The 16,406-nt window shown below is 52.2% G+C and overlaps 2 protein-coding genes across 5 annotated transcripts in view; one reads left to right on the top strand and one right to left on the bottom strand.

Annotated features, from left to right (window-relative positions):
• Window positions 1-2,846, top strand: part of LGMN (legumain) — a 36,365-nt gene extending 33,519 nt beyond the window's left edge. For both annotated transcript variants that reach the window (XM_084792671.1, XM_084792670.1), the window contains exons 12-14: window positions 901-1,071; window positions 2,028-2,095; window positions 2,338-2,846. In XM_084792671.1, the coding sequence (XP_084648797.1) occupies window positions 901-1,071; window positions 2,028-2,095; window positions 2,338-2,380 (282 nt within the window). In that variant the 3' untranslated portion in view covers window positions 2,381-2,846. The remainder of the gene's footprint in view (window positions 1-900; window positions 1,072-2,027; window positions 2,096-2,337) is intronic.
• A 3,434-nt stretch (window positions 2,847-6,280) lies between these two features.
• Window positions 6,281-16,406, bottom strand: part of RIN3 (Ras and Rab interactor 3) — a 107,239-nt gene continuing 97,113 nt past the window's right edge. For 2 of the 3 annotated variants that reach the window (XM_084792664.1, XM_084792665.1), the window contains exons 8-10: window positions 12,652-12,783; window positions 9,443-9,606; window positions 6,281-6,995 (exon numbers count right to left, since the gene is read on the bottom strand). In XM_084792664.1, the coding sequence (XP_084648790.1) occupies window positions 6,675-6,995; window positions 9,443-9,606; window positions 12,652-12,783 (617 nt within the window). In that variant the 3' untranslated portion in view covers window positions 6,281-6,674. Of the gene's footprint in view, window positions 6,996-9,442; window positions 9,607-12,651; window positions 12,784-16,406 lie in introns of those variants that run through there. The other variant, XM_084792666.1, reaches the window with a different exon arrangement.

Genomic DNA, 16,406 nt, shown 5'->3' on the forward strand with positions numbered 1-16,406 from the left:
AACAAGCAGTTTTTGTACAGAGTAGCATTGCTCCACATTTACAGACTGTGCCCTACCCAGCTGAGAGAAGACAGCTGGACGCGGTGCAGATGTTTACTCTGTGACTCTGGGTTTTGGCTGAAGCACAGGAAAGCCTTCACTGGGCCCACAGAGCTCTAGGGACCACACGTGGGTCCAGCACACAGTGGGTGACGAGTGTAAAGAATTCAACTGTGGAGGAGATAAACACTGGGTGGGTCAGAGACGCGGAGAAGTTCAAGCTCAACAGTGTCTTCTTTACACTGCTATTTTATCTTCTGGGGAGGAACATGGGGCCTCTGTATTTTCTGTGCAACCAGCCATGGTTTCCTGAGCAGGCAAAGGTGCCTGGGAGCACACAGCATCAAATGAGGGGGGAGAGCGGTGTTTCTATCAGGCGCAGGCTGCCTGCCTTCCAGGTGCCACATACCAGGTTTCCCATGGTGGTGGGAGAGCAAGAAGGCCAGGCCTTTCCAGTGTCTTGTTTTGTTTTCTTTTTCTTTCTTTTCTTTTTTCTTTCTTTCTTTCTTTTTTTTATTTTTGGAGATAGGGTTTCTCTGTGTAGCCTTGGCTGTCCTAGACTCACTTAATAGACCAGGCTGGCCAGAACTCACAGAGATCCCCGCCGCCTGCCTCAGCTGGGATTTAAGGGTGTGAGCGCCACTTTGCCCAGCTGGCCATTCCGGTGTCCCAGAAACCAAGCACACTGTCCCTTTTTCTTGATGCATTTCTTGGCCTATTTTAATCTACTGTAGGCTGAAGGCTGGGTCAGGATAGTTCTTTGAATATGCGTCTTACTGCAGAATCCAGGGTGGGGGTGTGTGGGGGGGATGGAGAGAACATTAAGCCAGAATTACTTTGAAATCTTGTCTTTCTTCCTAGGCCAGGCACGTCATTGAGAAGTCTGTGCACAAGATTGTCTCCTTGCTGGCAGGATTTGGGGAGACTGCCGAGAGACTTCTGTCAGAGAGAGCCGAGCTCACAGCACATGACTGCTACCAGGAGGCTGTGACCCACTTCCGCACACACTGCTTTAACTGGCACTCCGACACGGTGAGCCCAGCCAGGGTCCCCAGGTCTCCTTGCTCAGTGTACTGGCTTGTAGAAGGTTCCATCCGGGCCTTGGGAGGCTGGATGCCTGAGTTCATGGATATGTCTAGTTGAGTCACAGGCCACAACTCCCGTTACTGTTGGTTTTTAAAAAAGATTCATTCATTTATTATGTATACAATGTTCTGCCTGCATATATACCCACAGGCCAGAAGAGGGCATCGGATCTCATTATTGATGGTTGTGAGCCACCATGTGGCTGTTGGGAATTGAACTCAGGACCTTTGGAGCAGCAGTCAGTGCTCTTAACCTCTGAGCCATCTCTGCAGCCCTACTGTTGCTTGTTTCTCTTGATGATGATGTCCCCGCTCCTCACATCTGCCAGACATTGGCTTCTTCTTCCTGATGTCTTTTGACCATTCCCCAAGAGTTACTGTTGGAGCACACCCTGGTTCACGGAGAAGGAAGAATGATGTTTTGGCCAATTGTAGACTGCTAGTTGGTTTGCTGGTCCCTAAAAAGTCCTGTGGTTACAATGGGTTGTTTGGATCCTGCTGGAGAAAGGTGGGCAAACCATGGTCTGTAGACCAAGCCCTGGCAGAGCTTGCCTTTGCATCTTTGTCATCCAGTTTGGCATTTGTATGCCACTGTTTCCGCAGCTGGGTTCCCAGAATTAGCGGAAGCTGCACAGCCCCTCAGCAGCCCCTCCAGCCCCTCAGATTGGGTGCAGCCCGGTCAAATGTGCATCTCTCCTGGGGGAGGATGTAAATACCCTCAGATTGCCAGAAGATGGCAGATCCTAAACATGACCTAAACAGACCTAGAACCCCTGGCTGAAATGGCCTTGACTCTGTCAGTGCAGAAGCGAGGGGAGCTGACTGCACGGTGGGACGTGTGCAGAAGCGAGGGGAGCTGACTGCCTGTTGGGATATTCACGTGGGTCCTTTGTTCTCTTGCAGTATGAGTATGCCTTGAGGCATTTGTATGTGCTGGCCAACCTCTGTGAGAAGCCATATCCCATTGACAGGTAAAGCAGCACTTGGCATTGGGAAGAGGGGGCATCGTTCTGAAAGTGGCTGGGTACATTCCCAGTGCCACGGCCCAGTTATGTTTGGGGTCACTTGTCCGTAGACTCAGAGGGGCGGGTTTCCCTGTCTGTGTTGATGGCTGGGGACTTTGTTTTACGGGACGCCTGCCCAGAATTGGATTATGTCTTGCTTTCTTCAGGGTTGGCCTGATGCCTCAGATTCATCTTCCCGTCTCTTGCAGGATAAAGATGGCCATGGACAAGGTGTGCCTTAGTCACTACTGAACAGCTGCCTCCTCAGTGCTTCTTGAAGAGTGAGCAGGGTCTGCTGGAATGTGTACCAACCAGAGACTGAAAGTGTGGAGTCAGAGGCAGTGCCGAGGTCCAGCCTCCAGGGGAATGCTGCCAGCCCACCCTGGGCTTTCTCTCTGAAGATACTTGTTTACTAAGAAGCCAGTTTGGGTGCTCTGGAAAAGGAACTTTTGCTTCTTTGGAGGTTTTTGTGTTTATTTTTTTATTTTTTTTTGTCTATTAGCTTTCAAGAGCAAATTCACTGGGGCTTCTGGAGCCAGTGAAGGAATCTTCTGAGAAATTCAAAGCTGAAACCTCTTTCCATCTTCGCAATGATTTTTACAGAAGAGGGCTGAAAGCCCCTTAAGGAAGAATTAATTTTAGAAAATAATGATTTTTGATTGCTTTTGTATTTTATTCTGTGGTAATGGATATCTTAAACAAAGTAAGTGAAGTGAGACCCTTGTTTCTGGCCTCTGGCTCCGTGGCTGGTGTTCCACCCTTGTGGCAGGCCCTGCCCCTGCTCCCACCTCTCCACCGCTCTGAGCTCTGTGAACAGCGCCCTGGCTGTGTCTCTTGCCCGCCCATGGTTAGCGCCTCCTCACCTCTTCAGCTTCAGCAGCTCTTTCTTCCTTTCTGTTTGCTTCAGGTTTAGGGTTAGGCTCCGCCCCTCCATCTATCTCCCCACCTGTTACTGTTTTAATGTGAACTGTTCCCCAAGGCTTGGATGCTGATTATTTGGTCCCTTGCCGGCAGCCCTGTTTTAGGAAGTCCTGGAAACTTCAGGATGCTTCCGGCCTAGCTAGAGGAAGTGGGGGTTATGCGTGATCCCGGGGTTCTTCCTTTTGCTCGGTTTCTTGCCCACCGAGAGGGGCAGAGCCCCCTCTCCCATGTACTACACTCCCGCCGCCATGACGTTCTGCCCGAGCAACCGAGCGCCGAACCCTCAGACCGGGAAGAAAAGTTATCAACGAGTTTTCCCTCCCTCAAGTTTTCCTCATCATGATGAAACAGCCCGACTAACCCAGAAACACCTTCTGTCCCTCGGGCCCTCTGTGGGCCACACGTCTCGAGCAGCATGGTCAGGGACTGTATTTCTGACACAGTACACTCAAGGGCTAGCGGTCAGCACTTGCCGTATCCAGGCAGGGGACTATTGTACAGCCTTCATAGGGTACAGCCAGTCACTAAAGCCATGTGAAATGTGCAGAGTAGGCAAATCCACACAGAGAGACTAGCGCTAGGGACTAAGGAGGAACTAAAACAGGCTGACTGCTGCTGGGCGTGAGCCTGCCTCCTCAGCCCCCTCTGTCACCGGTTCCTAGGCTATTGCAAGGGAGGCCTGCGGCTCAGGAATCCTCCTGTCTCAGCCCATCAAAACAGCCAGGACATAGGTGTGCCCCTTCATGCCTGGTTCAGTTTCTTTCCAGGGATGATAGAGGAGGGTTAGGAAGCCAGCTGCTGTGATGGGTCAGCAATGCAGGCACAAGGAAGCCTCAGACAGATGCGTTTGAGTTGCGTGGGTCTCGTTAGGAGCAGGGTCGCTTTTGGAGATTTGTTTGAAAAACACAGATGCCCCCCCATATATCCTAGAAATACCAAAGAAATTAAAGATACGGCGTGAATGACTAAAGTATACAGATAAGTCTATTTTATCACTACTATAAGTTATATAGAGACCTCTAGTGAAAAGGTACAATTTACACAGACACAGACGACCACACCTGGCACCATCAACAATAGAATGTAAACAAAGTCAGATAGTGTTGCATTCTGCATCCTGCCTGCAAAACTGTCTCTTGCTACCAGCTCAAATGCGGGAGCAACACCCTGGGCCTGGGGACAAGGACCCTGGGTCAGGGATGTGGTGCTTACCTGTCTCTTCAGTTGATTTCATGTCCTGGTAAAGAGTGATTTCTTTCACATTTCATCCTTTTCACAAAATATAACACACAAAACAGGAAAACTGAGGCTGTGGGGCTGGACAGGTGACTCGGGCTAAGAGCACTGGCTGTTCTAGAGGACCCCTGTTCAATTTCCTAGCACCCACATGGTGGCTCACAACTGCGTGAAACTAGTTCCAAGGGAGCCAGTGCTCATGTCTGGCCTCCATAGGCACCGGGCACACATATACATCCAGGCAAAAACAGTTACACACATAACAAGCAAGCCCCTAAACCTATGCTGTAGACAGTGGTAAGGCCAGCAGTGGGCTGGTACTAGTTTTGTTCCGAGGGTGTCAACTTTATATGCTGTGGGGCTGGAGTGATGGCTCACCGGTCAAGAGCTCCAACTGCACATGCAGATTACCTGAGTTGGGTTTCTAGCACCTGTGGTGGCTTACAACCACCTGTAGCTCTGGCTCCAGAGGCTTCAGATGCCCTCTTGTGGGCACCTGAGTCTGCCTGTACATACTTGATACACACACACACACATAATTAAAAGGAAAACGAGTCATGGAGTGCTATTCTTCGCGGCCTGTTGTAAAAACCAAGCATGTATCTGTAGTCCTGGTTGCTGAGGAAGCTGAGGCAGGGGGATTGCTGAGTCTAGGAGTTAAAAGGGCAGCATAACAAGGCCATGTCTCAAAGCAGTAAAAAAAAAAAAAAAAAAAAAAAGAAAGAAAGAAAGAAAGAAAGTCATAGCTAGGTGTGTGTATGACTTTGAGATGGGCAGGAAGAAAGCAAAGGTAAAAAGCAGCATTAGGGCTGAGGATATAGCTTGCTTAAGCATGCAGCCCTAGCTTTCATCCCCATATAAACTGGCCATAATGATGATGCACTCCTGGAAGGGTCTAGACCAGCGGTTCTCAACTTGTGGACCACAAGCCCTTGAAGTGGCCAGTGACCCTAAGACCATTGCAAAACACATTTACATTATGATTCATAACAGTGGCAAAATTACAGGTACGAAGTAGTAACGGAAATAACTTTACAGTTGGGGGGTGGGTGGGTGACCACAGCATGAACTGCATTAAAAAGGGTCACAGCAGTAGGAAGGTTGAGAACCACTGCCCTAGGTACTCAAAGCCTATTCTTGGCTAATTACTGAGTTTGAGGGCTTTCTCATGGGACCCGGATAGTTCCGGCCTGGTCTTGTATCTTCTTGTTTATTCAGTGTGTGACTAACCCCGGCAGTCAAGAATGGCTTCCCGGAGATAGGCTTTGAAAGATGTAAGCTGGGCGTGGTGGCGCATGCCTTTAATCCCAGCACTTGGGAGGCAGAGGCAGGCGGATCGCTGTGAGTTCGAGGCCAGCCTGGTCTACAAAGCGAGTCCAGGACAGCCAAGGCTACACAGAGAAACCCTGTCTCGAAGAAAACCAAAAAAAAAAAAAAAAAAAAAAAAAAAAAAAAAAAAAAGAAAAGAAAAGAAAAGAAAAAAGAAAAAAAGAAAGAAAGATGTATATAAGAGAGCTGGCCAGGCAGAGGCCAAAAGGATAGAAGTCCCCAGAGGGTAGAAGGGATGGTTCTAGAAATCATCTAAAGCCTGGGGTGATGGGAACCAAGGATGGTGGAGATGCAACAGGGCCTGGGCTTTGGCCCCTTCAGAGGACTTAACTTTTGCAAAAGGGCTTTTATTAACCCCTCCCCCACAACAGTGCATCTTGTCAACACAGATGAACTCCTTCAATGGCCCCGCCCCAGACCCCACAATCTCACGACATAGGTTGAACTTGTCTCCTTGGAACTGGCTTGGCTGTTTCCTGGGGTCCAGGAGCCCTGGCCGGCCGTCTGGGCACGCTGGAAGCTGAAGGCAAGCTCTGAGGCAGGGACGGGATGGAGGGCTGTCTCTTCAACAAAGTGCTCCTGAATGAGATCTTGGGTTGGTGAGGAGCATCTCAGCTCCATCCTGAGGTTCACGGAGGAATTGGGGGGCGGGCAGGATCCCCTTCATTAGCCAGTCCTGGAGAAAAGTGAGTTCTCTGGGGGGACTAAAGATGGAGGTTGGGGCATGTCCAGGGAAAGGTGGAGGGAATGCCGCGCCCCCCCCCCCCCCCCCCAGGAGCTGGGTGTGAGCAGGTTGGGCTTGTTGGTTACAGCTGGCTAGGGAGCCTCTTCCTCCCAAGCCCCAGTTTCCCTTACTGTCCAATGAAAAACATGGTGGCTCAGGCTATGACTGCCCGATTGGCTTAGGCATGCTCAGTGGGTGTGACACCAGTGTGACTGACCTAGGCACCTATGTTTGGAGTCTGTGAGGTCAGGGGGAGTGGCCAATGAGAGCCCAAGTCCCTGTCCTTCTATCCTCGTTTCAGGAGACCCTGCCACCCCCAGTCAGCAGTGAGTCATCTCATAGGAAGTTGGGCTCCCGCACCACGAGATAGGGCTGGCTTGAGCCATCCCTCCCACTGTCTAGGGGCCGGTACACGAAGTGGAAGTCTCTCTTGGGCTCACTCCGGAGCAGATAGCCCTTGATGTGGTGCGGCAGCGCCTCATCGGCCAGCTGGAAGCAGCGGCCGTCTACCAGTACGAAGAGCCGGTAGTCTTGGGGCTGTGTCACCTCAAACTTCTCCGCGCACTGTGCACACAGTGCCTGGGCTGCTGTGTCTGCCCGGGATGCCAGTGTCCGTGACTGCTGCTCGGGCTCCAGGTACGACACACAGATGAAGTCCTGCAGGCAAGATGGACGAGGCTTGAGGTCACCAGGCTTGGCCAATAGCATCCCGAGTCACCCACATCCCAACATCGGGAGCTAGGGCCAGCAGAAAGGAGCTTGGTGACATTGGACCTGTCTGTCTTCTCTGTACAGAGTGGGTCTCAAGCAGTGGTGAAGCTGAGAGTTGGGGCACCTTGTGTCCCCTTACTCTGCCACTGAGCCTGGTGGGTAATCTTCTCTGGGTCTCACCTCCCCACCTCGAGGATTAAATTATTGTGTATATGCATGATGTATGTGTGTGCCTCAAATGTCCATGTACAGATGGAGAGCTTTGTGGAGTTGGTTCCCTCCTTCCACCTTTACATAAATTCCAGCCATACATAAGCTTGGCTGGCAAGCATCCTTACTGGCTAAGTCATTGGTTCCTAGGTGATTCAGTCATTTCCGAATCACAGGAATGATGAAGCTGCCCATCCCCCAACCCCCGCCCCGCCCCCGCCCCGCAGCCAGTCTGCAGGCCTTCACTGTCCGCCCCCGCCCCCGCCCCGCGGCCAGTCTGCAGGTCCTTCACTGCCCGCCCCCGCCCCGCAGCCAGTCTGCAGGCCTTCACTGTCCGCCCCCGCCCCCGCCCCGCAGCCAGTCTGCAGGCCTTCACTGTCCGCCCCCGCCCCCGCCCCGCGGCCAGTCTGCAGGTCCTTCACTGCCCGCCCCCGCCCCCGCCCCGCCCCGCAGCCAGTCTGCAGGTCCTTCACTGCCCGCCCCCGCCCCCGCCCCGCAGCCAGTCTGCAGGTCCTTCACTGCCCGCCCCCGCCCCCGCCCCGCCCCGCGGCCAGTCTGCAGGCCTTCACTGTCCGCCCCCGCCCCCGCCCCCGCCCCGCGGCCAGTCTGCAGGCCTTCACTGTCCGCCCCCGTCCCCGCCCCCACCCCCGCCCCGCAGCCAGTCTGCAGGCCTTCACTGTCCGCCCCCGCCCCCGCCCCGCCCCGCGGCCAGTCTGCAGGCCTTCACTGTCCGCCCCCGTCTCATTCACGGTCCAATCACTCGCTCTGCATCTCCCCATTGAGTCTGTCCTGCGCCTCAGGTGCACTGTTGGAAGGCAACATAAAGCGGGAGGTCCAGACCGCACTCCTAGCACCCCACATGTGGTTCAGGCAAGTGGAACAGTTTGGCCGCTCGGGGCAGGGTTGTCTCTGTGGCTCAGAGGCGGGCCATGAAGAAGCTTGAGGGAAGCTGGGGGTGGGATCTGAGGAAGGAGCAAGTCTAGGATGACTGGGGCTGAGCATGTGAGGTGATGCCTCTGGCGCTGCGGGCCGGTCAGCCCCTGCACACAGTACGGGTCCACGAGTTCCCTGCCCTTCCTGGCTTTGACTACGGTTCCATTTGCCATGTGACTCTGACCCCTGCTGCTTCGACTGTAGACTGAGGACAGTGCCGACTTCCAGGTAGCAAGAGCCACACCCTGCAGCCAAGCCAGCTTGAAACAGTGTCTGGGGGGCTGCCCTACAGTGGACGGATGTGGCAACATCAGAGGATGGCTCACTGCCACAACCGCGAAGATGCTAATGACCACGTTACAGGGTGGTGTGCACTTACTGGCGCCAGGGTCTAGGCCTCGCTGTAGTCTTCTGTTTCTCCCAGAAGGGAGAGGTGGGACAGAGGTGCTGTTTGGGGGTGCGTGTAGTAGGTCGGCACCAGGCCATGCTAATGCATATCAGCTTTGGACAGTCAGTGGTATGCACCACATTCTAACTCCCAGTTCAGCGATGGAAGTCGAACTTGACCTTGCTGGGAAGGAGTATTTACACTGTGGGAAACAGCTGAAGCGGAGGCCAGAGTTTCTTTTCCTTCCCAGTTGTTTCTAAGATGCTGTTGTTTTGAGAAGTGAGCAGGGACGCCACTAGATGCCTAGAACACGGATGGGGAGGCAGGACTCAGGTGGCTCAGTTGGCTGATGTGAACAGGAAGTGGGGTTTCCTAGGGAGCTCAAGGCCACACAGCAGATGTCGGTAAGCATTACTTCCAAACGATTAACCTAAGACTTTTTAGGATAGAGGCTTATTCATGTACCATTTTGCTAAACTAAAGAGGACAGACAGAACTAATTCTTAGTTCAAAAGCTGAGTCCAGAATTCAGGCCTCCTGCCTCCCAGAGATCTGGGCTCCCTTTCCTGAGCTTAGTGTACATGACTGTCAATAGCTCTGGAGGGTTGTCTGGCCTCTTGGACCAGCTCTCTCTATTTTCTGCACATTTTCATCCCCTAGCACTTTGTCCACTGGGTCATAACATCTGCCAGGTGACACTTCTATGCTCACCCAGAACCTGCAGAGCTGGGCAGATTGGTAGGCAGAGGCCTGGCTTCCTCTGTGGGAACCCCACTGCTCATCCTGAGGGTAGGACTGACAAGCTAAAGCAGCCAAGCCTAGAGCAGTTCTCAGCCCCAGTCACTCTAGTCCCCAGCATTACCTGCACAGAGGAGCGGGAGGCCCGGGCCTTGTTGAGCGTGCGCCTGCGCTCCCAGCGATGGATGGAGTCCTGCACCTCCACACTCAGCTGCCTGGTCACTGTGATCTTGTCGTAGTTCTTGATGTGCTCCAGGGCCCCATAGGTGGTGGTCAAATAGTAGGAACCTGTCAGGTCAAGGACACAGGCTGACCTAGGAAGGTCTGGATCCACTCACACTGGGAGGAAGCTGCTCCCAAAGTATGTGGTCCTGCCCACTGCTTCTAACATGTCCCTCCCTCCATAGCCACCAGGGGGCGTCCTTGCTCTACAACATGTTTCAAAGGCTTCATGCAACTGCAGTGCCAAGTTTCAGCAGCAGGCACTTTATAGAATAGCCTAGCTCACATCTTTCCTTAGCCCTCTTCAAGAAGGAATCATTTGGTAATATAATATATATTCATATATAATTATACATACTTAATATATATACTAGAACTATAAATATCATTTATTTTTCTTTTCTTTTAAAAAAATTATTTATTATTTATATAGTATTCTGCCCACATGTGGGCCTGCCCACCACAAGAAGGCACCAGATCACATAGATGGTTGTGAGCCACCATGTGGTTACTGGGAATTGAACTCTGGATCTTTGGAAGAGCAAACAGTGTTCTTAATTTCTGAGCCATCTCTCCAGCCCCTGCATGAAGTTCTAAGGATTTAAAATAGTATAAATTTTGATGCTAGTCACCTATAATCCCAGCACCAGGGAGACAGAGGCAGGTGAGTCTCTGTGAGCTGGATGCTAACTTGGTTTATATAGCAAGTTCAAGGCCAGCCAGAGCTACAAAGTAAGATCTTGCCCATTTAAAAAATTTTTATTATGGGCTGGAGAGATGGCTCAGTGGTTAAGAGCAACTGTTTGCTCTTCCAAGTGCTGTTGGGGCTCAACACATCTGGCATGACATTTCTAGCCATCGTTGATGGAGACCATGTAGTACCTGATATGAGCACTAGGTGGCAGGCAACACCATTGTGTGTTTTGCTGACACTTTTCCCAGCCAGCATTTATTGGATTGATTGGAAAAATCTATTGGTGAGATTAGCTGGGCATAGGGCCTAGGAAGCGCACACAGGCAACAAGATCTATGGAGACACTTGTGTGAGATGCTTGGGTTCTCGGTTGGCTCCAGCCAGGCATTCTTCCTCAGGTGGAATGGAGTAAGGGGTGGGTGGGTGTAAGACGGGGGCCCTAGCAGCCCTTCCAGCCGCTCACAGGAAGCCCCCGATCTCTCTGGTCACAGTGCTTTCTGCAAACACCATGGGAATCAGTGATGAGAGCTGATTCACATCACACTATAGGATGGAGGGGTCAGGAAAACACGCAGGAGATAATGTTTCCACAGGTGGAGGGTGACCACTGCAGACATCTGCACAGTGTCCCTCCCCTTTTTATTTTTTGCAGCGCCCCCTCCCTCATTTCCCAGGACTTTCATGGACATTGCCTTAGGGTGGTGTCACTGTTTCAGCAGGGTGAGTGCTGTCTAGAGATCCTTGTCAACTTCCGTCTTTGGGCGCTTCCACATGCACGCATGGTGAAACCCAAGCAGAAGCTTTGAGGAGATGGGGGTCCTAAGGGTGAGAGTGAGGTGTTTGTTCGTTCTCATGAGGCCCCTAGCCTTTCCTGTCTTGCTCTGCACTCCAGCCCTGGGTCTGGCATGGATGGGCCAATGAGTGCATGGGTTGGTGGATGGATGTGTGGGGGATGGGTGGATGATGACAGATGCACATATGGATGGGTGGGTGGGTGGGTAGATAGGGGGGTGGATGAGGGGCAGATGGACAGTTAGATGGATGGTAGACATGTGGGTGGATATGTGGATGTGCAAACGGATGGATGGATGGATGCATCGATGGCCTGAAGAAAGCTGCTTCTTCTGCATCCCTGGACTTCCCAGGAAAACATGTTGCTCCAATTGCATTTAACTAAAGAGGAAAAAGAGGTAGCTGCAGGTGCCACAGCCACAGCCCAAAGCTACACACGGCTGCTAAGTTCTCAGCTTTCCCTGTCCCCTGAGCTGTGATGTCAGGCTTTCCATCTCCAGAGATGGGCCAATGCAAACGCATGCAAAGGGGGACAGCCACCCTCAAGAACCATAAAGCCCAGAGGGGACACTGTGCCCACGAGGCTGAAGGCCAGAGGACACGTCATGGTTTCTCAGAGCCCGTATCGGGGCTGTTATATCTCAAGGGGATCTCGGTGGAGGGCGGCTGAGGCCCTAGCTGGAGGAAGTAGTGGGCAGAAGAACAGGGGAAGGGAAACTGAGTTAGGGTGCGGCAAATCACCAGGGAGGCAAACCTTAACACCCCAGTAACTTCCTCCTATGGACAGAGGTCCTGGCCAGAGCCCAGTCCCAGGGGCCAGGCCATCTAAGAACTGATTTCTACTTGTCACATCCCACGTAGACACTTTCTGCCACTTCAGCCTAGTTAATACCACCAGCTCCTGCCGCACCCTCTAGGGAGAATCCAGGAAGAAAGCCACTTCCCCTCTTTTTTATTTTTAAGTTTAGTTAATTTATTTAGCTTTATGTGTTTATTTTATTTTTTTGATTTTTTTGAGACAGGGTTTCTCTGTGTAACAGCTCTGGTTGTCCTGGAACTCGCTCCGTAGACCAGGCTGGCTTAGAACTCACAGAGATCAGCCTGCCTCTGCCTCCCTGAGTACTGGGATTACAGGTGTGTACCACCATGCCTTGATTTTTTTCTTAAGAAAACAAAAAACAAAAACTTGTTTAGTTTTGAATCAGGGTCTCGCTATACAACCCTGGCTGGCCTAGAACTCTGAGTGCTGGAATTAAAGGGGAGTGCCCCTAAGACCAGCTCCTTCCTCTTCTTTATCTGCCGGCTCCTGCTCACCCTTCAATGCTTAGCCCAGGCGTCACCTCCTCCAGAAGCCCTCCATGACTGCACTGTCTGGGTAGCACGCTTTCAGTCTCTGAACTTTCTGCCATCCTAGTTTTGTCAAGGTATGGTGACACTTCTCTTTGTAGCCCGGCTGTGTTCCTGGTCAATGAGCTATCTGGGCAGGGCCTGTGTGCATGTCCCTAGTGCTTAACCCGTGTCTGGCCCTTCCTTAGAGGTCCTTGCCAGGCCACCTGGCTTGGGAGCAGGTGATGGGCCTATGTTGCTGGGAGACGGTGGTGGGTGCAGGGGTGGTGGTGACTCACCCTCTCCCAGCTGCAGGGCAGGGTCCATGAGCTCCATCATGTACTCGACGTTGAGGAGCATCTCAGTGAGGTTGCTGCGGGCCAGTACGTACATGAGCACAGGCAGGAAATCATCGGCCCCGTAGGGCTTCCCTGCAAGGAGAAGAGGATGAAGGCTGTGAGTGCCAGGTGCCTGCGAGCCGCTCAGGGACCAGAGGTTGCCCTGCAAGAGCAAAGTTTCCGTATCTTCACAGTTCGACAGTGAGGATCCTAACAGCCCCGAGGATGGCTCAGGACAGGGTGGCAAGAAGGTGACAAAACTCTGGTTCCTTGCCCTTTCCTGGTTCTTCCCCTGTGGCTACCCCTGGCTACTTGCTGGGACAGCAAGTTGTTATCACGCTTTAATCCGCAGGCCCTCTGCTGCTGCCTGGGCATCTTCAGGGAAAGTTGTGATGTGTACACAAGCCTGAGGTCCAATCGTGTGTCCATGATCTGCCTCTGCCTGAGAGCCACCAGCGCCCCTGGGACCACCACTAACTGAGAGCCACTAGCACCCCTGGGACCACCACTAACTGAGAGCCACCACTGTGCCTGGGACCACCACTAACTGAGATCCACCAGCACCCCTGGGACCACCACTAACGAGCCACCACTGTGTCTGAGACCACCACTAATCAAGAGCCACCACTGTGCCTGAGACCACCACTAACCGAGAGCCACCCCTGCCCCTGGGACCACCACTAACTGAGAGCCACCACTGTGCCTGAGCTCCATCACTATCCTTTAACTGAAATCCACCAACGCCCCTCACATCTATTGCTGAGACCCACTCCTGTGTAAGATCTACCATTGCTCTGAGTACCACTGCCTCCCGCCACTGCCCCTGAGCACTACCACTGCTTGAGAACACTACTGTTTTTTGTTTTTCAAGACAGGGCTTCTCTGTGTAGCCTTAGTTGTCCTCGAATTCAGAGTGATCCACCTGCCTCTGCCTCCCGAGTGCTGGGATTAAAGGCGTGCGCCACCACACACTTGCCTGAGATTCACTTCTGCCTAAGACCTGCCACTGCCCCTGAGACCTGCCACTGTGGGTAGACTGAGGCTCAGAGTTCTATGTTCCTTGCTGGTAGGACCAGATGCATGTCTTTTCCCCTGATGTAGGCAAGGGGTATGCTCATGGGCACTAAAGCCTGACCAACTAAAGCTTAAGGACCAACACCAGCTTTGAGCACAGCTGGAACATATCAGCTCCTAGCCAACTCTTCCAGCTGTGCGACAGGCGGCTGGCAGCACTGCCTGGGGTGATGGGTGCAGCTGTGAAATGATTCTTCTGTGATCTAAACACCTGGCTTGCAGGGATCAGCGCTCATGCCCTGGCAGGGTCAGCCTGTGTTTCCTGGTTTTAGCTTCTGTGTCCCTCTCCTGTCCCCTCCCATCTGTTCACCATCTGTGGGCACACAATGCCAAGAGCTGGCTGAGCCGAGACCTTCTGCACATTTTATGGGCTGGGGGACTTTGAAGAGCATGAACTCTTTTGTTGTTGTTGTTTTGTTTTTTAAAGATTTATTTATAATTTTACAGTATTCTGCCTGCACGTGAGCCAGCAGGCCAGAAAAGGGTACCAGATCTCACTATAGATGGTTGTGAGCCACCATGGGGTTGCTGGGAATTGAACTCAGGACTTTTGGAAGAAGAGCCGATGCTCTTAAGCTCGGAGCCATCTCTCCAGCCATTGTTTTGTTTTGTTTTTTGACACAAGGTTTCTCTGTGTAGTCCTACCTGTCCTGGAACTCATTATGTAGACCAGGCTAGCCTTGAATTTAGAGAGATCTGCCTGCCTCTGCCTCCTGGGGTTATGTGATTAAACATATGTAACACCACTGTCCAGCCATGAGGGACCTCTTGTTCAGAGAGAAATAAGCCAAAGAGTGCTCCTTTGGGTGCCCTGTAGACTGGAATAGGTAATTTAGAAAGACCCTAGCTCAGCCACTCTAGCTCTGCACGATCAGACCTCTCCCAAGGCCATGACAACCCTCAGTTTCCCCATTTAAACACTGGGGGATAATAAGCAGCTGTCTGTTCCTCAGGATTGGTGTGTGTCAAATGAGTGGCTGACATAAAGTATAGTCATTTGGGAGGCATTATTTCAAAGAAAGGCTGACATAAAGAACCAGGTAGGCTCTGGGCATGGTGGTGCACGCCTTTAATCCCAGCACTCGGGAGGCAGAAGCAGGTGGATCTCTGTGAGTTCGAGGCCAGCTTGGTCTACTAAAGCGAGTCCAGGATAGGCAAGGCTACACGGAGAAACCTTGTCTTGAAAAACAAAAGCAAAAGCAAAGCAAAACAAAACAAAAGAACCAGGTAGGAAATAGTGGTTTCCCAGGCCATCCTGCAGTCTCATTCCCAGCTGTTCAGCTGAGCTTTTGTCACCAAAGTGGATGCAGACACGTGTAAATGCACTGGTACAGTTGTAACAGAAACACACATAAAACCAGGGGGGGACAAGCCAGATGAGGGGGTAGACTGTGGCATCCAGAGAGCTGAGCTAGTGGGAAGGATTCAGCAACCTGCCTCCCTTGGCCCTCCGGCGCCCCCCACCCCCCAGCGCCTCCTGCACCGGTTTTGGTTGGTAGGATTTTCCTGAAAGTAGGTAGCTGATACAACAGTCCTGGGGCAGCTCGAAGCTCATGACTAAACTGTTTTAACCTTTGCCCTCTAATGTCAATGAGGCTTAAAGTACCTTCCTCCTGGAGCTTTCCCTAATGACCCTCACCAAGACATCTGATGCCCTTAAAATGGTTTTCTGGGTCCTGTCATTGAATAGTGGGAAAATTAACACCACTGGTAAGCAGAGAAGAGCTTTCCCGGGGCATCTGGTCCTGATCAGCAAACACCTGGACACCCCAGGGCCTCAACCTCTTCATCTGTCCTAGTAGCCCATGCTGGCATTAGCTGCTGGGTTTGTGTTTCTATACATCTGTTCTCAGCTGGAGTCAGAGACATATAGCAAGGCAGGGCATTCCTTGAGTCACCAGCCTGCCCAACTCTCTGGCCTCAGTGTCAGTTCTATTCAGGCCAGGCTCAGGGCTAATGGCTGTACTGGTTAGCTTTAAATGCCAATTTGCCATGGCCTAGAATCCCCTGGGAAGAGAGCATCACTGAGGAATCATCTAGATCTGGTTGGCCCCTGGGTACATCTGTGGGGGAGTTGTCTTAACTGTTAGCGGGTGCAGGAAGACCTACTGCGAAGGTGGGTGGCTGCTGTGTCATGGGTGGGGCCTGAACTGTCTACGACAGTACAGAGAGTTAGCTGAGCGTAGGATCCGAGTGCTCACTCCTTCTGCCTTTGACTCTGGGTGTGAGGCTTCGAGTTGCTGTGTGCCTTGATGTTACTGTCCTGCTGCCCTGGATGCTAACCTGGAGCTGTAAGCAAAAGTAACCCCTGACTCCTCTCGGTCCGGGTCAGCAAACGCCTGGACATCTGGGGCTTCAGCCCTCTTCATATGCCTTACGAGCCCATGGTGGCATCAGATGGTGGTGTCCGTGTTTGTGTCTGGATGGCAATGCCCAGGACATTTGAAAGCCTCACCAGCATGGAAATCCTCAACAATAAACAAGGGTGACTTTGGTCACTAGAATTCAGTTTGGCATTGACCTTTCCCTCTGTCTCCTCCACATGCAGGCAATGTTAGAGGCTCCGGGTCATGGTCCAGAGCCCTCCTCCTACCTGATTCTCAACCATTGTCCTTGCCTGACCCATCGGGGGATTCCTGGGT

The sequence above is a fragment of the Acomys minous genome (assembly GCF_964271855.1).
Source record: "Acomys minous genome assembly, chromosome: 8".
Taxonomy (NCBI): Eukaryota; Metazoa; Chordata; class Mammalia; order Rodentia; family Muridae; genus Acomys; species Acomys minous.